This window comes from Podarcis pityusensis, assembly GCF_964106645.2.
Source record: "Podarcis pityusensis genome assembly, chromosome: 10".
Lineage (NCBI taxonomy): Eukaryota > Metazoa > Chordata > Lepidosauria > Squamata > Lacertidae > Podarcis > Podarcis pityusensis.
The window spans coordinates 20400636-20423835 of record NC_138035.1 but is presented as its reverse complement, the minus strand read 5'-3'; the positions used below and the strand labels follow the sequence as shown (position 1 = coordinate 20423835).

Genomic DNA, 23200 nt, shown 5'->3' with positions numbered 1-23200 from the left:
TTGGTTTGTTCCAGTGTCCTGGAATTGTGCTGATAGGATTTGTGTGAAGCTGAGAACTCACATCCAAGCTCTGAAGAGTGTTTTGTTGTTTTTGTTTCAACTACTTATTTGTATTTTTAGCTTGTGAACCACCCTGAGATGTTTTGATGAAGGGTGGTATATAAATCTTAATAATAGTAATAATAATAGTAATAATAATAATAGTATTAATAATAATAATAATAATAATAATAATAATAATATGCTCTGTTTCCAAATCAAAACATACTGCATTCCAGTATGTGTTTTTATTTTCTCCTCTGGACTTGTTAAGCAACGAAATTTAAAGTGGTGGTGTTCCCTTTAGTCAGCTCCCCCTTTTTTCATGAACAAGAAGTTCCAGTTGTCATCCACAGTGCGGGGGGTGGGGCTTCCTGATATTCAGGGATGGGAAAGTGAGTGGTAGCATGCGAGAAGGCCTATTCCTGGCTGTGGAATGCCCTCCCCATGGAAGTAAGGACAATAGGAAACTGCCTTATACCAAATTGTTCCATCTAGCACTGTATCGTCTTCACTAACTGGCAATGGCTCTCCAGAATTTCAGGCAGAGGATGTTCCCAGCCCTCCTTGGAGATGCCAGGCATTGAACCTGGGACCTTTTGCATGCAAATCAGATTCCCCACCACTGAGCTCTGGCCCTGCCCTGGCGTTGACAACATTCTCCTTCCGGTGCCAGCTTAAAACATAACCTGTTTTCCCAGGCATTTATGTGAGATAGGTCTGCTTGAATCATCTGCAGCATCTTCTGAGTTTAATTTAATAGATATTATCTACACTGGTTTGTAGTATTACACTTTTAAAAACTTATTCATAGGGTTTCTTGAATTTCTTTCCTGCCCATCAGCATAAGGTCTTTGGGCAGGTGAAAACAATATAAAAACGCAGTATTAAAACCAATTCAAACAGTTTACAAACGGAATGTCAGGTGTCAAAGGCAGACAGCAGAAGCTAGGTAAGGTAACCTATTCTGGAAATGGCTGCACTTGAGGCTAGGATCTAAATCTTTTAAATATGCAAAATTGGATATTATAACAGACCTCTTGTTTCCACCAGAGGTCTTTAGGGCTTTACCAGACCCAGGGACCACCCAACCAGTGGTGTGGGACCCATTTCAAATTTATTTGCCCCCCCCCCCAGTCTATTATTTTGGTCAATTCCCTCTTTTATCCTCTATTGAAACCTGGCCTGATCTAACCAGAATGATAATATAAAATGGGCTACTCTGTTTCTGACTGTGTGTCAGCTCTGCTCTTATTTGGAGAAGCATTAAAAATTATATACTCCATGCATGCAAATCTAGCACATCAGGAAGGGGGGGAAACGTTTACCCCACTTCCTCTCTATGGTGCTGGTTTTCTACTAGCAAGGCACATACTCCATCTTTCCAGAAGAAAATGCATGTGTATGTTACTTAACAATGATCAAGGACTTTCTCCTTCTGGAAGAGCCAGCCACATGCTTGGCAGTGGCCGAGTGGCAACTCTCGAAGCTTGAGCATCCTTGGAGCGTGGTAGGAATCCTTTGGAGGACTGCTTGCTTCTGCCTCTTACAAATCCACCTCTAACTTAAACCTGTGAAGTGAAGTGTAGTTCAGTCTTCTGCTGGAGCAACTAGTAGTTGAGTTGTGACAGTTGAACAGAGGTGGCTGGGATATGGAGCTAAGCAAATAAGATGAGTAAGAGCGTTCCATTGTGTGTTCTCTTTCTCTTTTCCAACAGGTTCAACACTACTGTGCGAAAAGCCTCATCAGCAGGAAGGTATTGTTCTTTCTGCCTTTTATTCTGCTAGAATGGGGGCAGGTACTTTCTGCTCAGATGCCTGTACAAAAGCTGCTTGTTGCTGCAACATTTTTGCAGGTTTCTCTCTGCAGTCTTGGGGACTAGAAACTCTCCCCCCCTTTCTCCCCTGTAAAGAAAATCCGAGGTACTTAATGGAACTGATTTCTGCAATTTCACACAAAAGGTCACTTATATAAAGTTGCTGTGAATGGTTGCCAGTTTGAATTTTCAGAGCAAAAAGGTAGCACTGGGGAGGGGACTATTTTCTGGGGGTGGAAATTAATAATGAAAATATTGTTTTAATTTTTTTTTGTCTGTTCCCATATCTGCTGCTGCTTTGATACCATTTTATTCCTGGTTAGGGCTTCTGTCTCCTTACTCTTTTTTAAAAAATGTTTTTATAAGATTTGCAAATGCAACAAGCAAAATATCAAAGTAAAAAAATAATTAAAACAGCCAGAAAGAGGAATAAAAATGCAAGATAATAATAATACAGTACAACAACAACAACAATAAGCTTAACAAAGAATGAATAGCAAAAAATACATTTCATCTCCTTTCTACAGTGTTCCCAGCCAATTGGGCATCACTTTATAGCCAAACCTGTACATTGTCTGAATGTAGAAGTTGCAGTGGGTTCTAAAGTTTTACCATGCGAGATTCTGCAGACTTTGCAGCAAAGGTCCCTGAGCGTAGAACCAGTTGTTATGGGCAATACCTTAATACTACTTCTAATCTGTCTACATTTTGGCAGCTCTTTGGCTTTATCGAAAGGTATGGGGCGTCTGGAGCTCTGAAAACTCGGAAAGAAGACCAGAAGATATCGGGCTTGCAGAATTTCCTGCAAACCTTGAACAAGAGGCAAGAGAAGGAAGGTGAGCTCAGGTGTTGAGTTGTGAAATGGGCTAGAAAAGGCAGAACCAATTATAATGGTTGCCAGTGCAGTGATTTCGTAACCCCATGGGGATGCTGGTGTATCCTCTGCCTGTGCGTGCTGCCCTTCCTCTCAATGGAATCAGAGGACCCACATGTATTCTTTTACATGTATGGGTTTGCTCACTTGGTGGAAATGAATGGGGCCTTTTCAAGCATGCAAGAGCTTCAGGTCCATGTGGACCAGGGTGTGTCCATTCACTCCACCCTGGGGAGCAAGTTAATTTACCGAAGCTGTTTTCTGAATGCCGTTTCTTCAGTTAGGGGGAAACAGCTTGAATTTTTTCCTTCTTTCCAAAATAAATTAAGTTTTGATGGGGCTGTGGGCATTTTTACACAGGGCACTTAGACCACGAGCAGAAAACTTGCATTGGCAAGAGTTTCATCAGTTTCTCTGCTTGATCTCATTAACAATTTTCAGATGTGGTATGAACGAAAATGGTCTTCTGAGCTTGTTACCCTCCTAGCAGCTGAGCATCCCCTGGCTTTGTGGCACTAAATTCACCAGCTGAGGTTGCTCTTTTGGTCTGCAGGGACTCAACACAGCTCCCCTGGAGAGGCTGAGGATGAGCAGCCAAAAATGGCATCTCCTCTAATGCACATTGAGGGGTTCCTGGCTGCGCTCACAAATGCAAACCAAGATGGAAGAGTCATCCTCACCCGGCAAGGTACGGGGCAAGTTGATGGGTGTATGTTTTAAGTACATTATTTAACTAACTAAAATTGCAGTTGCTAGTATAGATCGAGGCCTGGGCTAAGGATTGTAAAGCCACTCTCCTTGCAAGAGCCCCCCCCCCCCAGTTTAGTTCAAAGCAGCCTGAAAATCCTCAAGGATCTGTTTGCTTGGAGCCAGAAGTTGGACAGGAAAACCAACAGTGCTCTTCTGGTACAGGCAGCGATGGTGATGTCAACCGCCCCCCCCCCAATGTTCTCAAAATGTATCTTTAGGCGAAATTACAGTGTTGGGTAGATGGATGGCCACTGTCAGGGATGCTTTAGCTGAGATTCCTGCAATGCTGGGGATTGGACTAGATGGCTCTTGGGGTCCCTTCCAATTCTATGATTCTGTTTTCCTTTTCCAGGCACTTTAGCTCAGAGCAGCCTCAAGTTTCTTCTTCTGAATCCGGCGGTGCACTTTGCCCAGGTGCTGAAGGAGTGTCGGGCCGTGGTCATTGCTGGAGGCACCATGCAGCCGGTGAGAGACATTTCTTTACACCTCTAGACTTTTGTTTGATCTGAGGAGCGGTTGCTTACAAGCAGGCAGTGGTAGAAGGGGCTACATGCTGTCTTTAGGAAGCTATGAACTCACACTGAAGGTTAACCAACGAAGTTGCACTGCTTTTATCCTAGTTGCAGAATTTGGAGCAGGAAGTATTGTAACCTTGGTGATAGATGGGACCCATCAATCACCATGCACATAAAGAGGGGGCGGGGGAAAGCTCACATAATTCACTTCAGAATGCCCTCCTTTGGGTAACAATTTTATGTCAGGTTTTTCCTCTCCTATCATGTTATCGAAGGATCAGGAAAATCTGAATTAAATAAGCGTTGGAGGGGGAGTGTAGGCTTCCCTTTGGATGACAACAGTATGTGGATGGTGTCAAACACTTGCACAACTGGAGGCCCCAAATCCACTTTAAACTGGTGGTGTACACAACCTAAACAAATACTGCACAACCTTTATGGAGCAGGCCCTTCCTGGCAAAAGAACAGAGTCTGCTAGGTTTATAAGGTGCCTCCTTGAGTCTTTGGCTCACATTATTATTATTATTATTATTATTATTATTATTATTATTATTTATTAGAAGCTTGACATTCAAGCCTGTGCTTCTTTGCCCTATTTCTTCAGGCTGCCTGCTGCTTTTGATAACTCCTGGATCCTTAGCCTCTTGTGCTTGACCTTCAAGCGGTGATCTTGCCAGGAGGGGTCGTTTCAGAAAAATCAAGATTTCAGTAACACCATGGTGGCAGGACCAGTCTCTGCCAGGCTTTTTGCATCTGAGCCCCAGCTGCTGGCAGCGTATAAGTGGAGCTGCAGAATATAGGGGGTGGGGAAAGGAGTAAACCTTGGGTGTATAGCTAATCAGCAATCCCAGTTGGAAGGGGGCTCTGCTGTCTTGCATGTTTCAAAAGTCAGGGAGGAATGTTTTTGTTACTTATGCTTTCCTGCTTAAGGTGTGTGCGTACACACACACACACACACACACACACACGAGATCCCAAATTCAATCCCTGGCATCTCCACGTAGGGCTGGGAATGTTCACGGTCTGAAACCCTGTAGAGCTGCCGTCAGTCAGTGGGCACAATGCCGAGGTAGATGAAGCCAGTGGTCTCATCTGGTCTAAGTCAGCTTCATATGTTCGTATAACTAGGTATGAAAATTGTTGGTATGGATTTCTTTACAGCCCCATAGCTCTAAGCTGTACCATACGAGGCCAGTACAAGCCCCTTCATAACTGGGGAAGAGGGAGGAGAATGGGCTTTGACAATGCATAGCTCAGTTGGTAGAGCATGAGACATCGTGGGTTCGAGCCCCTTGTTGTGCAAGGTTACAATACTTCCTGCTCCAAATTCTGCAGCTAGGATAAAAACAATGCAACTTCACTGGTTCATGATTATGGAGCTGCACTGGCTGCCAGTGATCTGTCTCCAAGGCCTTAACATTGGTTTATAAAGCCCAAAGCAACCTGGGTTCTGTGTACTGTGAGGGAGGACTGCAGCTCAGTGGTAGAGCATCTCTGCATGTGGAAGGCTCCAGGTTCAGTCCCCAGCATCTCTAAGTAGGGCTGGTAGAAGACCTCTACCTGAAACCCTGGAGAGCTGCTGCCGGTCAGTGTAGACAGTACTAAGCTAGATGGACCAATTGCTTGACTCGGTATAAGGCAGCTTCCTATGTACTTAAAAAGGCCACCTTATTCCCTTGACCACTGCACAGTCTTCGTATTCGGCCACTGAGGCATGTGAGCTGTCCATGACGAGAAGTTGTGCATTGAGTGTGGCGTCATGGGGACTGTGGAACTCTCTGCCTCATGAAATCAAGCTGGCACCATCTGCTGTGAGCTTTAGGTGCCAACTATAAAAGGCTTAGTTACTTCAGCAAACCTTCTTAAGAAAAAAAAGATGCATTTGTTTTTTGTTTTTAAAAAAACCTTGTTAGATGGCCCATTTTGTCCTTGCTGTTCTCTTGAATACATCTTGCTTCAGTTTTTTATTTTTTAGGGTGTTTCGCTTTTAACTGAGATCTGATAGTGTTCTCCTAGCAGTGCAGCAATAAAACAGTTAGCACATTTGCAAAGCTAAGCTGGGTTTGGTATGGTTTCAAACTGGATGGGGTTCTGCAGTTTCCTGCATTGCAGGGGGTTGGACTAGATGACCCCAGGGGTCCCTTCCAACTCTAATGGTTCTGTGTTTGCAATATAGAAAGGAATAAAATAAACAAAATCTGATGATGTGATGAAGGAGCCACTTGGTGGCAGTACCGTACTTCATTTCCTAGCATGGCCAGTGGGATTGAGGGAGATGCGAGTTGCACCATCTGGAAAAGCAAGTCAGATGGGACAGAAATCAGAGAAATGGTCAGGGTATGCACTGTATTCCTGAAATGTGGGAAGGCACAAGCTTTGCAAATGATCTTGTGGCCATTTAGTCTTCTGGATGCAGCCTAATAATTACACACCAACCTTGTGGTGCAAATGCCACTTTGGTCTTCCAGATGTGGCATACAACTGGTTGGTGTCACAGTTCAGTTGTGATGTTGAGAACATGCTGGTGTACAGCCAGCCTTAAGGATACAGTGGTACCTCGGGTTAAGTACTTAATTCGTTCCGGAGGTCCGTACTTAACCTGAAACTGTTCTTAACCTGAAGCACCACTTTAGCTAATGGGGCCTCCTGCTGCCGCCGCGCCGCTGGAACATGATTTCTGTTCTCATCCTGAAGCAAAGTTCTTAACCCGAGGTACTATTTCTGGGTTAGTGGAGTCTGTAACCTGAAGCGTATGTAACCTGAAGCGTATGTAACCCGAGGTACCACTGTAGTTTGCAAATCTGGGTTTGTCTTGCAACGCAGGCATTATCTGAAAGACTTTTCACTGAGGGTTTCTGAATATTATTTTTGAACGTTACTTATTTTAGGCTGCCTTTCTGAACAAAGTCTGCTCGAGGCATTTATAGAGCATAAAATCAAGATAATACAACATTAATACTTTAAAACTTTTTTAAAAGTTCCAAAAAAATTCAAAGTAAGCAACAAGAGTTTAAAACATAGTGGAGCCCAGAAAAAAAAATTAAGAAAAGACCACACACCAGAGTGATAAATTTATTAGAAAGTTGCTCTCTTACTTGTGTGCTCTGGAGATGCAATGGAAAGAGTTGGGCCTGCTCTTTGTTTTGCTTATTTATTTTATTAGGTGCATTTATAACCCACCTTTCATTTTAGCAGATTCCCAGGGCAGATGACAAGATACAGATTCAATAAAATTGCAGAAAAACAGCTATAAATCATAAAAGCTAGCCTGACAGCAGCTAAAGTCATAGGGCAGGCTGGCAACCAGAGCTGAATATTACTACAGTGCACCACTGAAATATTTGCCTTGTGGGTGAAAGGGATTCTGGGAGGTTCTGTAGGCATCTCAGAAACAGGGAGGCGATATGCTGAGAGGGTTGGTTCAGTCTCTTGAATGGCTTCTTCCCGTGGTGCAATGGGTCAGTGTGTCTGACTGGACCATAGTTTGCTAAGGGAGCTCATTCCTTGCATGCAGGACACCCAGGTCCAGTTCTTGCAATTTACACTTAAAAAGATCTCAGCTAGCAGATCTCTTTAGAGCTGCTGCCAGACAGAGTAGACAATACTGGGCTCTACGGACAAGTAGCAAGAACTGGTATATATACAGTAGCTTCCTACATAGGTAGCAGGATTTGGTTTCTGGGTAGGAGGACTTGGGTGACCTTGGCCAAAATCAAGGGCAGAGCACACGAGCCCATCTAGCCCTGCCTGCTGCTTGAGCCTTCCTAGTTTTTTATGAAAGCCTTGTGACTTGCAGGTGGCCGATTTCCGGGAGCAACTGCTTGTCTGCGCTGGTGTCGGTGCCGACAGGATCGAGGAGTTCTCCTGCGGTGAGCCTCGGAGACAGGGAAGGGAAAGGAGTGCTTTTAAAATTACTATTATCATCCAGCAAATTGCAGTGGGCAGATGGACCCTGCCTGCCTGTTGCTATGGCACTGTGTGTAGCAAAACGTTCCCTGCTCCATCCTTGCCTGCCGAAATGCTGCAGCCCAGTGGCCTCCCACCTCCAGCACCACTTCACACGGGGAATCCCTGGCAGCATCCATACTGGCGAATGCAGCTGTACTTGCAATAAGCTGAAAGCAAAAGGGCCAGAACTGCTGTTTTCCTCCCTCCACCCAAGATGGAAAATGCAACGATGGCTGCAAGTTCCAGTGAATTAACTAGGGCTTCCTGCCATATGAACATGACTGTAGGACAGGGACATCATGTTTGGGACAAGTGGGACCTGCAACAAAACACTGCTCCCATTCAGGGTTCCAGCCAGCCATGCCTGCTTCCAGCAGACTCCAATCCATGCCCCCCAAGTCAGTTGTCATTCCTTGCCCACTGAGAACTTGTCTGCATTGGAGTGTTGAGTGAGTGTGTGTGTGTGTGTGTGTGTGTGTGTGTGTTTGTGTGTGTGTGGTGTCCACTTAGGCTTTCTCTCTTTTTTCTACTTTTCAAACCTTGGGGTTTCCCTAAGCATTCCTACCTCCCCCAGTTTTGTTTGTGGGTGGTGCCCTTTTGGCTGTGTAAGGATTCACACTTGGGTAATCGAATTTGCTATTAGCATATGATAGTTAAGAGCCAAATGATCTTTCTCTCCCGCTTGCCAAAGTAGGAGTGATTCAGGGCATTGTTTCTTTAGGAGGAGAGAATCTTGAAGGCGTGGGTGTTGCCATGGAAATATGCCTGTTTACAGATCTCCAGGCTGAGAAGAAATGTCACGAAATCAGCAGTCAGCGTGGCTCATGCCAGTCCCCAGACAGAATCAGTGCTTGCTATGAGAATCCACAGCTATTTGTGTTATGCACAGGTGTCAGTGCCAAACTCACATCCCACCTTGCTTCCCATGTCACCCCTTCAGTTGTGACTTTCAAGCGTTCAGTCAGGGACTAAGGAATCCTTGCTCTGATTAAATTACACCTTGTGTTTTTATTGGCTCGCTTTAAGGTGACTCTACCACACAATTTGCTTGACCACTGAAATCTGGTGGTGGCCTGTGGGTCCAAAGGTGGATTCAGGTACGGCTTTGCTTCCAAGCGGCTATGACGAAGGACGGCTGTTCAGCTTCACTGCCTCTCATTCCTTCTACCTGCTTATATGTTGTCAGGTCACGTGATTCCGCCAGACAACATTTTACCCATCATCCTCTGCAGCGGCCCATCCAACCAGCAGCTGGAATTCACTTATGAGAAGCGAGGCCTACCTCAGATGGTCAGTATCCGTCCCATTGCTTTGACTGTTCAAGATATGTCGCTTCATGTTTTGAGCTTGCTGGGGGGGAGATGCAATAGGCCTTGGCACCCATCGAGCCCAGCATTCTGTTATCACAGCAGCTGTTGGGATGTAGCAAAACTTACTCCATTCTGATAGCCTTTTCAGAACTCGCAATATGCTCTGTACAAAATAATAAGCCGCTGCTAGAACAAATGGGGTGAAGGAGAGGAGGGTAGCGGGTGGGGTTTGGGGGCTGGCTGCTTCCTCCGGGCCTAATATTTAATACAGGCAGTGGCTTTTGTTTTGTTTTTTAAAATATTTTTATTAGTAATTTCAACATAACATTTTATCAAAAAACATATCATCCTTAAAAATCCCCCCTATTTTCCCCTCCCTCCTGCCCAAAATATAGCCCCCCTCCCCCCCAAGACTTCCTCAGCTCTTCTCTCTGGTTTATCAACATATGTTATTTTCTGCATGTTACAAAACTGTGCAGATCCTTAATTTATCTATCTAGATGTTATCAATAAGAAGTTTGTGAATGTTTATTCAACAGGCAGTGCCTTTTGAATCCGGTGCCCTAAAGATTGTGGTGGCTTCTTTTCTCTCTTTAGATGGCAGAGGCGGGCCGGATCCTTTGCAACCTGTGCAACGTCGTCCCTGGGGGCGTGGTGTGCTTCTTCCCCTCTTACGAGTACGAGAAGCAGGTTTATACGCATTGGGAGAAGACCGGGGTGCTTACCCAGCTGGCCTCTAAAAAGAAGGTAATTGCTCGGCCGGGTGCTGCTGGTGCTTTTAGGCGGAAGCCATTCGTTCCGGAATCAAACCATTATTGGCTGATTACAGCCCTCTGCTCTGTTTTTTGTTCCCTCTCCTTGAGTTGTTCCCGCTGCCTGCACAGTGAAGCAGAGAGGATGTTTGTTTATATGTCCAATTCCCCTCCACCCTCCCGCCCCCCCCCAATAATGAATAAGCAATACTTGCTGGGCGACTGATTGGTGTACTTGGGTCTAAATTAGATTAAGCGCTGCTCCATGCTTTCTCAAAGCACAGCAAGCTTGGCCCGTTTGCAGCGGAGGCAGACAAGAGCCCAGAGATGAGGGCCATTTGAAATTTATTTTGCAAATCAAAAATTAAGCTTCTGTAACCTGGAGAGCTAAATCCTGAGAGTTCATTGTGAGCACAACAAATCATGAGCAAACGGGACATATGGCATTGCATAATAAAAACCCATTCAGTTGTGTGTGTGTGTGATTCTCAATTTGTGTCCTCATAACCAGGTTGCTCAGGACCCAATTGAGGAGCATCACAGTCAATTGGGGATTTGAACCTTAGTTTCCTACTGACAAAATCGGTGTTTTTAATAAAAAAATAAAATAAAAGCATAGCGAAGATCCTCTTGCTGTGACGGTGCAGATGCTACACAGGTCTGAAGAGGGTTATTCCGGTACCAAGTCTCTTGTCTTCTTCCTCCATGTTTCCTGCTATGATGCTGCCTGAACTGGTTGTGCCAAAGGAGCAGTTAATTCTCAGTGGGGAAGCCGAGGCCTCCATATTTGGTCAGATTCACCTGATTCTTGTCTAATCTGTAGGGAATTTAGAAACAGCTGCTGGAATATTTTGGACCAAGGTTGAGTTGTTTTTGCTACTGCCTGGAGGTGTAATGTTGCTGCACTTACTGAATTGAAATTCTGGGGTGGGTTTTTTGTTTTTGTATTCTGTTAAGTTTGTTTGCTATTATGAAATTGTTCTTGCAGTGGTTGATCCTGTGATGTATTGCTGATCTCCTTGTATTAAGCAACTTTCAGCATGATTTTTGTGTGCAGAAAGACAACATGCAACTACAGTGGTACCTCGGGTTAAGTACTTAATTCGTTCCAGAGGTCCGTTCTTAACCTGAAACTGTTCTTAACCTGAAGCACCACTTTAGCTAATGCACAATTTCTGTTCTCATCCTGAAGCAAAGTTCTTAACCCGAGGTACTATTTCTGGGTTAGTGGAGTCTGTAACCTGAAGCGTATGTAACCTGAGGTACCACTGTAAACTGATAATGATAATGTGCTTTGTGTAAGTTCAGCATCTCTCCATCAACTGATGTTTTCTGCATTTTTTAAACAGATATTTCAGGAACCAAAGCGAGCAAACCAGGTGGAGCAGGTGTTGGCGGAATATGCCAAGTGCATCAAGGTGAGAGCCATGGGGCTGGCAGGCTGCTAAGGTACTTAGTGGGAAAAGGCAGTGCTCTTGTATCAGCTCAGCCAAACGGCCACTCTGCTACTTTGGCCCAGAGGTGGGCTCATTTCCCAGCCTTTAACCACCCACCCCCTGGGGGCGGGGCTTTATTTTATGCAGCGTTGCAGCCAGTCAGGAGGCCCCATGACAGGAGCGCTGCTGTTCTCTGTCGTTGGTGGGAAAATGAGCGAAGGAATCAATTTTTCTGATGACCTGGGAAGGTAAATGACTGGCTTGTGATAGGAGATGTGGAAATCCCACCCCCATTAACCCTTTCTCCCCTGTGCAGTTCTGCAGCTGAAATACTTTCTTGTAGTTTCAAGTTTTTGATTTTGGCAGTGAGGTAGAGGGGCAAAGGAAATGTTTTACCGTAGTTTGTTTTTTGTTTTTGCTGGAAGCCTCCCAGACCGGCCGGGGCAGCCTAGTCGGATGGGTGACATATAAATAATAAAATCATTAAATGCATAGACTGGAGACTTGCAGCCTCTGGATGTTGGAAGGACTTCCTTAAGCGATGATTTGCCTTTAGCAAGATGCGGCCGTTTCCTCTTAAGGCTCGTCCTACCCCACTGTTACTTAGAGGACTAAAATAGGTCTCAGAAATTGAATTGAGCCAGAAGTGCTACTAGAGGCACAGGTTTCCACAGGGAGCAAACTTGCGCTAGATTAAACCTCCTTCTCCACACCCCCACGGCAAAAAATGGTTGCCCGAATTCTGTTTCAGTTTATTTGAAAGTTTCCTGAGCTCTTATGCATAATTCCAGGAGGAGGAAAACTGTCTTGCATCTAATGTACTTGCTCCACAATCCTATTAATGCAGTGTTAGGATGAAACATGGCCTCTTTGACATTTTCCTGCTAAAAGGGGCATTGTGGTATTATTACAAAAGCTAACGAAATACCTGTGGTTGGTGGGTGGGTGGATGTCTGTCTTTCTCTCTTGTCTCCCCCCCGCCCCCCATTCCTAGGTGTGTGATCATGGTGGGCATGCCTTACCCCAACATCAAGTCTCCAGAACTTCAAGAGAAAATGGCATACCTTGACAAGACTATGGTAACTGTCCACCCCTTTCCACTCTTGCTTGATCCGCTTTGCAATGTGGCAGAGCAGTTTAGGGACACGCTTGCATTATGGATAACTCTTTTCATAGCCATGTACCTTTTTGCTGTTCTTGGGAAAGAGCTATTTCCCCACCACCACCTCCCCCCCCCCCCATTGGCCACCCAAATTAGAAAGTTAATGTTGCTCCTTTGAAACCCGAAGTGCTTAAACACAGACACACACGCTTCATTCATCTTAAGTGAGAGAGGCTTGTAATTATTCCCCATTCTTACATGAGGTTAACAGCTTGGTCCTTGTAATGGAATTTAACTACTGCAGTATCCAATTAGTGGCTGGTAACAGAGGCTCATAGCATCAGGCAGAACAGCGCTTAGGGCTTCTTCACAGGGAGCTCATAAGACAGCCTCAGCTGAAAACTTTATTACATCTGAGGTGAGGGGGAAACTGTGCACAGTTCCTCTTAGGTGGCTGATTCATCGCTCCTTGATACTGTGACACGATTCGCTTGTCGTGCATGAGCCATGCATGTTGTATTAATTGCCCTTAATGTCTCTGTGCGTGGAGAGCACTGGCTGTTTATTGGCTTGGGAATGAGATAGTGCTGTTGCTTTCATGATGTAAGGGTTCTTGGGGGGGGGGGTTGTTCTCTGGTAAATCAGGCAGGATGTGTGTTTGTACCTCAAGCAGCACATTTCCATGCTCAGTTCCTGGGACACCTCTTATTTTTGCTTCTTATGCAGGGCCCAAATCAAGATGGAATCTCAGGCTTTGAAATTCATTTGTCATTACCTTATTCGAAAGCTAAGCACCTAGACAGGTGTTTCCCCATTATTTAGGATAAATAATGCGTACCTTTGAAAACTGACTCCTCCTTTTACTCTTTCTTCAAGCCCAGCTGTAGCTAGTACTGGATATGCAACCTGACTTGACTGGCAGGCCAAAATGTAGTTCAAGTCCTTGCTGCTTTCATACCTGCTCTGGTGCTGCCCTCTGAAACTGCTGCATTGAGGGTGGGTAGTCAGGAAGGCTCTTGACTCTGGGGATACTTTGCTCATTGTTACCTATCTCTGTCATCTTGGTTTCCCTCCTCCAGCCAAAAACTGCAGGCCAGGCACCAGGCAGAACTCTGATTGAGAACTTGTGCATGAAGGCAGTCAACCAGTCAATAGGTAAGTGCAGAATTCGCAAGTGGGTTTTGATGTTCTCCAAAAGAGCAGTGATGGTGGCTTCCTGTGGGCTGGCAGAATTTAGAAGCAGCTATTTCTGATGCATGTAGCCTGAACCTCAAGCAGTGAAAGCAACAGGAACAAAAGTACCAACTTGTCAATAATTTTGCGCAGTCCTCAAGCTGCCATCCGTTACGTTAACCCAGCCTTGTAAATAGCCACATGCCTAGCTGTTCATGGTAAGAGAGAATCTCCCCATAGCAGTAACTGGGCAAGGACGCTTTTGTAAGCCAGAAGAGGAACTAGTTTTCTTTCTCATGCAGCGGTTATCTCATACGTTGGTGGGGGGGGGGGGAACAGTAATTCTGTGAACATGTGTAAGGTTGCCTTCGTGCATCACATTGGCTGCTCCTGCTGTAATAAGTTGACAGCTGAGTGATTTGTGTGTGTGGCTTCTCTTAACAGGGAGAGCAATTCGCCATCAAAAGGACTTTGCCAGCATTGTGCTCTTAGATCACAGGTATGCCCGCCCAGCTATTTTCAACAAACTACCTCAGTGGATCAAGAGCAGGACTCAGACCAAACCTGTCTTTGGGCCAGCCTTTGCAGCACTAAGAAAGGTAAGTCACAATACTAGGCTCTGCTTATTCCCACAACACACACACACACACACACACACACACACACACACACACTCCATGGAATGAGAATCTTGGCATTGGTTCTTACCATGGCCTGCAATGGAGGTTGGTTTATGAGGATGTGTGGAACACCAGCTCACCAACATCATCACATGCCTGCCTTCTTTCTTAAATCTAGTTAGACATAAAATTTATGGAAATTTCGAAGCTATTGAAAGGGGGGAAATACTTTTTCCTCCAGTTTTTTTCATGTCATCTTATTTCTTGATTTGGGGTATTTCCAAGCATAGGCCAGGTTCTCCCTCCCCACATGCTGCAGAAAATGGAAGAAGTGTGTAAGAAAGCAAGAGGAGTTGGAGGCTGTATTGAGCAAAGCTCTTGCCCACCATGTTGCAGGAGGGATGCACTTGGCAGAATTCCAGGCTGCATTCCTTGGCCTTGTTGTCCAGTCAAATGCAGAAGTGATGTTACCATCGCTTACGTTTTTGTCTTTTGAATTTTTGGTCCAGCGGATTTGCAGCAGCATGAATTGGATGGCAACAATATTAACGTTGCTCAGTTCTTTCTCCCACTCCAAGTTCTTTGAGGCCTAGTTAAGAGGGCAGAAATATGTACTGGCTGTGCCAATGAGAGGGCCACAAAGAAGGCACTGAAGCCTTCTCTTGTGACAATGGCAGTGCCCTCCAAGAGGCAGAAAATACATCTTGCACTTACATTTGAGAGTATACAACTTGGTGCTTGCTTGTCCTCGGTGTACGGGTTTTGTAATGATACTGTACATAGTTTTACGAAGAAGTCTTCCTGTTAAGAGTTTCAGAAATCATTTTAGGAGACTAAATATATTAACACCTGGTGTATTTCATAATCCTTTTTTCCCTTCAATTTTTTTGAGGGGAAAAACCAAAAAAAGGCTTGGGAAAAGCCCCCCCCCCCCGAGTTTTTCCATTCCCCCTAGGCTGTCACCTCTCTGCATCCAGTCCATGGGGGTGGCCCTGCCTAGCAGCTTCCTCCTGTAATCGCCTCAATGTTGGCATTGTAGAACTCTGCGGGAGAAATGGTGGGGGCACAACTTGGAACTAGTTAGTTCTGCCTCCCCCCTCCCCAGTTCCAGCAGGTGCTTAACGCCTGCTCATGGCTCGGCTGTTGGGATTGTGCTTCTGGTGGTTCCACGCCTGATGTAATTTCCATTTTCTGTTCTGCAGTTTCATGTGGAGAAGAGATCAAGTTGTGAGTCTTTACCCTTCAGATAACGGAAATGCTTGCAGCTGCCTCATCCCCTCTGTGTGAAGTGCCTTCAGTGTTTGTTTATGTCAATATTGTTTTTGAATTTCTCAATAGCTAAAGCATTCTTTCAAACCTCATGCTCAAGGAGTTTTGTGTTGCCAAGCCTTTAGGCATGTTGCACTATGAGTTCAGGTTACAGAAACCCTGTGGGAGGAGAGGGGTCCTCTTCTATTTGTGCTAGACAAGAGTTGCTCTGTTCCTGAGGGTAAGTGAGCAGCTGTATCCCTTGTGATGTATCCCTTGTTCATTAGTCCCCCCCCCCCTTGCATATTTGTACCAGTGGTGGTTCTGGGCCCCTCTCTCTCTTGTCATCTCTATAGATAAGGGCTGCCAAAAGTCTGTATTTTCCCGGACATTGCAGGGATTTTCATTAGTGGAACTGATGCACTTTGTCCTGGATCCATAGCTGTCAACATTTTCCTTTTTTTAAGGGAAATTCCCTTATTCCAAATAGGGTTCCTCGCAAGGAAAGAGAAAAGTTGACAGCTATGCCTGGATCTCAGACAAGTCCATGGAAAAATCGTGTTTTGGGGTTTTTTTAGAACTGGCTTAGATGGGAGGGAGAGAAAACCCAAGCAGAGATTTTGGAGAATTGTAGAGGTCTGTTTTAAATATGCTTTAAAGCGAGAGAAGCCAAAGCTTCTTTCCCCTTCCCCTCTGCTTGAATGTGACCAACTACAAAGTGAAAGAGAGCAAACGTGTGTCAGGAGGACACTGACTGGGTCACTTCAGCTTTTGAAGCTGTAAGCCAGGCTGATGAGAAGTTTAAACTGAATAAATCCTTTCAGCAAAGGGAGTGCTAAGCTTTCAGCTTGCTTATCTGAACTTTAAGCAAAAAAGTTCCTGTTGTCAGAGCAACAGCCACAGGACTGGTGAAGTAGTTACTGGTCCATCCAGGGAAGAAGACAAGCTGTGTTTAGGGGGAGAGAAGGAAGAGAGTGTGATCCCTTTTAAAGCCTCAGGAAAGAAGGCACAGATCTTGCATGCATGCAAGAACTAAAGAACGGAAGGCTTCATTAAACCACTTGCTCCTTACAGCCCTCCATGCATTAAAAGTGGGACCCACCTTTTACAGTTCCCCAAGTATTATATAAATGGGAGACCATAATATACATAGCCATTTGATAGCTAAGAACTCCCGGCCAATTATACGTCCCTGTTAAAGATGCATCCAGCCGTTAAGTGCTCCCCAGAGCAACTAGAAAGAGCTTCCACTGCCTTAACCTAATGTGACCATAAGCAAATGTAATCTTTCGTCCACAGATAATAGAGGGTAAGGAGAAAGGGGAGAGGTAGATTTACCTCCTGTATATGATGATCTATTGTTTGGGGGCAGAGAAGAGAGAACTGGAGAATGAGTTTTTTAATACTAGTGTAATTAAGCTTCTCCTGTGGCCATTCAAATGGGGCAAGGTGTATGTGTAGTATTCCCAAAAAGCTTAGTGGCACCGGCTGTGAAAAAAGTGGCATTACCCTGTCTTCCTGGGTAATTTAATTTTAATTCTGTCTTTTACATTCTGCACTGAAGATACATAGCAGAAAACAAATCAGCAGTTAACTTGCATTTGACTTTTAAAAAATCAGTACTCTATTACATTGACAGGTCAGGGTGCTGCTTCCTTGCACAGCCAGCTACATAGAAAAGTGGGCTGAGAGAGAAAATAAAAAACCTCTCCCAGTCCTTAGGCACCCTTCAAAGCCCATATCACTCCCCCCTGCAGGCCTCAGACCAAGGAGGGAAATGTTTTTTTGCTGACCAGAACGGCCTTGATGATGCTCTTTCATGCATCCCATCCCATTGCAGGGGCAGCTCTTCTCAGAAGTAGAGAAACTAACCTGACTTTGGTCTTCTGAGCATGAGCAGCAGGTCCTGCAGAGAGGGCAACTTGAGATGGCAGCTGTCCATCAATAAGCATACTTGGCAAGAGTTAGAAACAAGCCAGAACGGGGAAAGGGGAAAGACAAGCATCAGATCTCTCGATGAGACCAGTGTGTCCCTGACCAGAGGTTGCCTCTCTCTTACTGAAGTGCTTTCTGCAGCCCAGCAGCCATCCCAGGTAACAGCATGGAAGTGAACTCACGACAAAGCCCCGAGAGCAGATCTAGGACTCCCAGTCATCTTCATCCTCTTCACCAGCTGGCTGCTGGGGTGGCGGCAGAGGGGGGATTGTATCAGAGATGCGGCCAAAGGCGCCTGCTGGCACGTTGGGGGTGTTGCTGTCTCCTCCAGCTGCAGGCCCTTTGCCGGAGATGCCTGCATTGGGAGGAAAGGAAAGCACACGCTGCATGAAGCCAGTGGCAGCCGGTGAGCTAGAGGGCAAGGGAAGCAAGCTAGGCTCAGCAAACAGAAGCAGGGTGAACCGGAAAGCTTTCTGTCGAATCCAGTGCCAGTCCCAGGAAAGGAAGGCTTAAGGCAGGGACAGAGAACCTTTGGCCCCCCAAGCTGCTTTTGCACTATAGCTGCCCCCTGTCCCAGCCAGCATAGCCAGTTCTCAGGGGTGATGGGAGAGAGAAATTCCTCATTGCGGGCTTAATGGGAGGAGAATGCCTCATAGTCCTCAGAGAACACCATGGTCAGGCCTGGACCTAATTCTGTAGCAAGTGTTTTGTCTTGCCACTGCTCATGTTTCCTTCTCAGGAACTCAAGAACTCCAGCCTGCAGCATACTGGGACTTTAGAGAAAAGTATTATACAGGGCATGGAGAAAGTAGATACAGAAGATTTTCTCTCTCTCTTTATCTAACACTAGAACTTGTGGACATCCAACAAGGCTGCATGTTGGAATAACTTAGGACAGGTAAAAGCTTTAAAAGAGGATTTTGGACAAATTCATGGAGGAGGAGGAGGGCTGTCACTGTGGAGGCAGTAATTTGTCCGCATACCAGTCGCTGGAAACCATGGGAAGAGCTCTCTGGAGCTCTTGCACTCGTGTTCTGTTTGTTGCTTTCCTAGAGGCATCTGGTTGGCCACTGAGAGCAGGATGCTGGACTAGATGGGCCATTGGCCTGATCCAGCAGGCTCTTCTTATCTACAGCCCTCACAGCCAAGTCAGCAAAAAGCAATCCGGAGTTGCATCTTCCGTGCTATTTTGCTGCACATGGATTTTCAGACTGTTGCAGTGAGTTTCACATTAAGAAACACAGTTGGAGCCTGTTTCACTTGGTAGGGGGCTCCAGATTTTGCTCCAGATGTAACAGATCTGGGAGCAAACTGAATCGCCGTGGTGGAGGGGCGAGAGAAGAGTCCTGCTGCTGCAGTGCACCCACTACAGAAGTCTTCTAGCTGTGCTTGATTTGGCAAACCCTGCCAATCTTTTGGGAGTGACATTAATACTTTTCTAGTACAGATGAAACCTAGAGACGGTGTGAATATTCATAGTAGGGCTGGGTGCATCTGGTTTGAACAGGTCAGCCCCAATTTAAGCGAAAGGGAGCCATCCATTGAGCACTGCTCCACTCAAGATGGGCTTGCCCCTTGCCACCCCTGCTGCTATGCCCTCCCTGCCCCTTTCCCCCACCCAAAAGGGCCTAAAAACCCTGGGGAAGGAGGAAGAGTTAACAAGCAGCAGAGGGCAAGAAGAGCAGCTTAGCTGGGATATCTGAGTGTTCATATCCAACACTCGAGAAACCTCTTGACATTATCTGAGTGACTGATTAGTTTGGAACACTTGGAGAATCCAAATTCATTTTGACGGGGGCAAAAAATACCTCTTAACAGCAAGCCACCCAGTTGACAGAACTTGCAGAGCAGCAGGTAATTCTGCTAGTCAGCATGAGACCCTCCCTGCTGGCAGGAGGGTGCAAAAGTCCCAACTAGTCCAGCATTTCCCACAATGGCCTGGGACGTGGAGTGCACCTGACTCCCCCCCCCCCATGGGGAATCTCTCACACAGAACTGATTCTGAAGGTTTGAAAAAAGTGCTGGGGGAATCTAAATCTGCATAATGTGTAACTTGGCTCTGAACCTCTTGATCAACTGCAAGAAAAAAGCCATACTTCCTGCTGTCAGGAGGCTCCCTAACTTTTGCCTTGCTAGAAACCTGGAGAGGGAACAGCTTGATGCATCTTAACATACCTTTGCGCCGGAGGACCAGTTTGTTGAAGAGATCTGACATGAGGTCTCCACCCTGCCCTGTGGCTCTCACTGGGGGGGGAAACAAAACCACAAATACAAAATCAGACAGACGATAAAGGAATGCAGAAAGTAGCGGAAGTCTGTTGGCAAATATATATATATATATATATATAGTACTTGACAGACTTCATTTTTAAAAAGACAATGGGAAACCTGGTGGGATTGCTCTACCTGCACCACTCTGAAAGTCGATAGCAATATTGGTATACAATACATGGGCAGGGCTATGAGTGTGTTGCAGTGCCAAAGGAGCACAGAAACCGAGTCCAGCGCTTTCCTTTTAAAAAGCAACAAGGTTCTAGCTCTCATGGCTGGGCAGAAGGGGACAAAACCTAGCATTAGTTGACTCAAACTCCCTTGTGCTTGTCTCCCTGCCACCTGCCCTACCAGACCAAATGGGCCCTATTAGTGCCACACAGCTTATTTGAACCAAGCCTAAGAAAATGCAAGGCTGTGATGTAGCCAAGCAGAGAGTGAAGAGGGCTTCGAAAAAGGCTAAGCCACGTTTTTAAGAGGCCACTTCCTCTAACCTGCCTCCTTGGTTCTCAGTATGAGAATGCTTCCCATAATAAACTTTCTAACCAGCAGCCAAGTCATTCCTGAGGAAATGCAGTAGTGTAGTCTTGCAGTTGGAGGTTAAATGTGGTCAGTAAATACAGGGCCGAGTCTGCTGGAGGGGGCACCTTAGGCTCTGCCATGTTTGATCCCATTTGACACAACCCATTGGTTCTGACTGGTGGGGGAAACAGAACGGGGAGAGCAGCCAGCACCTTGTTCTTGCTCCTTCTGCTTCTTCTTTTCCAGCTTCCGCTCTTTGACGCTGCGGAGGTTGGCCTTCCCAATGCCGCCAGCCTGGCGGATGGACTCCAGCAGAGTGGCCCGGCCGCTCGACGGGTTCACAACCTCCTTTGGCGCCCCCTGAACAGCAGCTGCAGAGAGGGAGAGAAATGGGCTCTTCAAAATACCTGCAATGTGGTCCCCAGCAGGGACTGCATGCCTGAATTGGCTTTGGGGCCAGTCCAAAAGGATGCGACAAGATGCCTTGCTAAAGAGCTCTCCTGTTTTTGCCCTGGGAGCTTGGAGTTCTTGTGTTGTGGCTTTCTGAGCATCGTATGTTAAACCACTCCACTCCCTCCCTCAAGGTCCCCCTGCTCTCTAGGTGCAAATCCCAGGGGAGGGACCAAGTTTGAGAAAATCTCCTTCAAAAGAGAGGTCAAGCTAATTACAAAATTAGCAAATGCTGGGTGTAGTGGCTAGAGAGACTGAGCTGCAAACCAGTAAGTCCTCGGTCGAACTCTCACCCCAGCCCTGAACTTGCTGAGCGGACTTAGGCAGGTCACTGTCAGCCTCAGCTCCTCCCCACTCCCTCTGCACCCCAAACGTGTCATATGGGGGATAGCAATGAGCAGGAGTGTGAAACCTGTGGCCCACCAGATGTTGCTAGGCTCCAACTCCCATCAACCACAGCCAGCATGGCTCAATGGTCAGAGATGATGGGAGTCGAGCTCTAGCAATATCCTGTGGGCTGCAGGCTCCCCACCCTTCCACCTGCAGGGCTGCAGGTTAGCCACCCCTGTTGTAAGAATTACAATTAGATTGTGCAGATTCATGAACACGGGAAAGGGCTATACAGTTGCATTACAATTAAATCTTCCAAATAACCCAGAAGAGTGCCAGCCTTACCTGACGATGCGGCACTGCTCTCTTTGCTCACTTCAGACTTGGACAGAGGTGGGGCCTGAGGAGGGGGTGGGGGAGGTGGGGCACTCGCTGGGGGTGGGGGTGGAGGTGGGGGAGGAGGCGGTGGTGGCAGTGCACCCTCCTGAAGATCTGAAAGAGGGACAACGGAAGAAAGATTAACAAAATGAAAGGGGAGTGCAAACGCGATCCCTCTTCCCGCAACACTAGTCCTGCCCCCTAGACGGAGGGTGCTGAAGCTGTGGCCCTTTAGCTCTTACTGAACTACAGCTCCTATTGCTCCTGACCATTGGCCATGCTAGCTGGAGTCAATAGAAGGGAGTCAACATCTGGAGCACCACAAGTTTCCCAACCCTGTCCTGGATGCTCCCAAGTTTTCAGTTCTGCGGGCCTTTAGGACAGCAATTAGTTGTACCCCCATGTTTCAAGAAAAAACACAATTATCACACAGATGGGCTGGGTGGAATGCAATAGTAATAACTCACAGAAGGAAATGGTCTGACCCTTCTGCAACCAAATCAGACACTGTCACAACCCCAAACCTCCTAAGAAACAGGACCACCATACAAGTCAGCCCCAAATCACTATTGCCCAATGTTCACCAGAACCATTAAAACTAAATCAAGGGTGTTCTGGGTCTAATTCTTTACATCAGGAGCAGAGATCAAGGGTCATCACTTTCTACTTAAAATGAGTTGGCAGTCTGCAAACCCGGCAGCCCTATTCAGTCCCCTGCGTTCAGATGACATAGTAAGAAAGCACACGGAGACAGTCCTTTCGGACACGCCGCTTGTGTGTAAAAGAGCTAACATCGGTATGCTCTCCCTTTCCTTCCACCTACCCTTCAGCAACAGACAACGAATAATGTAGAAAGTTAGCAGAACTTGCATAGGATTCTACTTAAGGCAAGAAGAGCCTACTGGATCAGCCAATGGCCATTCCCAGCTAGATACCTGTGGGAAACCTGCAAGCAGGACCCCAGCACTAGAGAATTTCCCCCTCTTGCGGTTTCCAGCAGCATTCAGAAGCATTGCTGCCCGTGACTGGAGGCAGAGTATAGCCATCTTGGCTGGTTAATGGCAAAAAAGGAGGCGGAATACCTTGCTGGAAGGGCTCTGCAGTCTCGGTGCTGAAGGTGGGGAGATCCAGTACAACGGGACCAGGAGCAGAAGGCGCAATGCCAGGCCCAAGGTCAGCACTGTACATGAGGTCAGCAGCGATGCCAGGCAGGTCAGGCAGATAGGAAGGCACATCTATCTCGGGCACCTGCCCTAGATCGGGCACGTAGAAGTAATTTTCAGCCACCTGGAATATACACAAAAAGTGAGACTATTAGTTGTGGTTAACAGCAAGACACACACACACACCCAAGCAGGACAACCAGGAGGAACATGGGGAGAAACTGCAACCAGAGCCTCCCTCTTCTCAGAACCTGGAAAAATATGTCATGGTATGATAAACTGGTGTTTCTTTTTTTAATGTACATGCTACTGGCCCTTGCCAGTTTCTTGGCAAGCTCATGGTGACCCTTCTTTCTCTGAAATCAAATGTGAGGTAGTTAAGAGCTAACAACAGGCCTCTCAGAAAGGTGTGGGGAGGCAACAGATCTCTTTCAGAGGGCACCCTCATCCCCAACACTTAGATCCCAGCCCTGGGAAGAAGGGCAATTTGGAATCTCTTTACCTGCACCAAAAAATACCACCTTCCCCTCTGTGAACCTCCCCAGACCCCGAGATAAGTCCTCTGAG

General features: G+C 46.4%; 2 protein-coding genes across 6 annotated transcripts in view; one reads left to right on the top strand and one right to left on the bottom strand.

Moving 5' to 3' along the window:
* DDX11 (DEAD/H-box helicase 11) overlaps positions 1-15692 on the top strand; it is a 28172-nt gene extending 12480 nt beyond the window's left edge. Inside the window, exons 12-24 of the mRNA XM_080971993.1 lie at positions 1720-1796; positions 2572-2692; positions 3284-3418; positions 3833-3945; positions 7792-7864; positions 9130-9233; positions 9851-10000; positions 11355-11423; positions 11589-11689; positions 12436-12520; positions 13623-13698; positions 14161-14315; positions 15539-15692. Of these exons, the coding sequence (XP_080828119.1) occupies positions 1720-1796; positions 2572-2692; positions 3284-3418; positions 3833-3945; positions 7792-7864; positions 9130-9233; positions 9851-10000; positions 11355-11423; positions 11589-11689; positions 12436-12520; positions 13623-13698; positions 14161-14315; positions 15539-15586 (1307 nt within the window). The 3' untranslated portion in view covers positions 15587-15692. The remainder of the gene's footprint in view (positions 1-1719; positions 1797-2571; positions 2693-3283; positions 3419-3832; positions 3946-7791; positions 7865-9129; positions 9234-9850; positions 10001-11354; positions 11424-11588; positions 11690-12435; positions 12521-13622; positions 13699-14160; positions 14316-15538) is intronic.
* WASHC1 (WASH complex subunit 1) overlaps positions 7756-23200 on the bottom strand; it is a 66643-nt gene continuing 51198 nt past the window's right edge. For 3 of the 5 annotated variants that reach the window (XM_080971629.1, XM_080971625.1, XM_080971628.1), the window contains exons 7-11: positions 22553-22757; positions 21438-21584; positions 20525-20683; positions 19695-19763; positions 17100-17874 (exon numbers count right to left, since the gene is read on the bottom strand). In XM_080971629.1, coding sequence (XP_080827755.1) covers positions 17723-17874; positions 19695-19763; positions 20525-20683; positions 21438-21584; positions 22553-22757 — 732 coding nt within the window. In that variant the 3' untranslated portion in view covers positions 17100-17722. Of the gene's footprint in view, positions 7871-14351; positions 15138-17099; positions 17875-19694; positions 19764-20524; positions 20684-21437; positions 21585-22552; positions 22758-23200 lie in introns of those variants that run through there. The other 2 variants (XM_080971627.1, XM_080971626.1) reach the window with 2 other exon arrangements.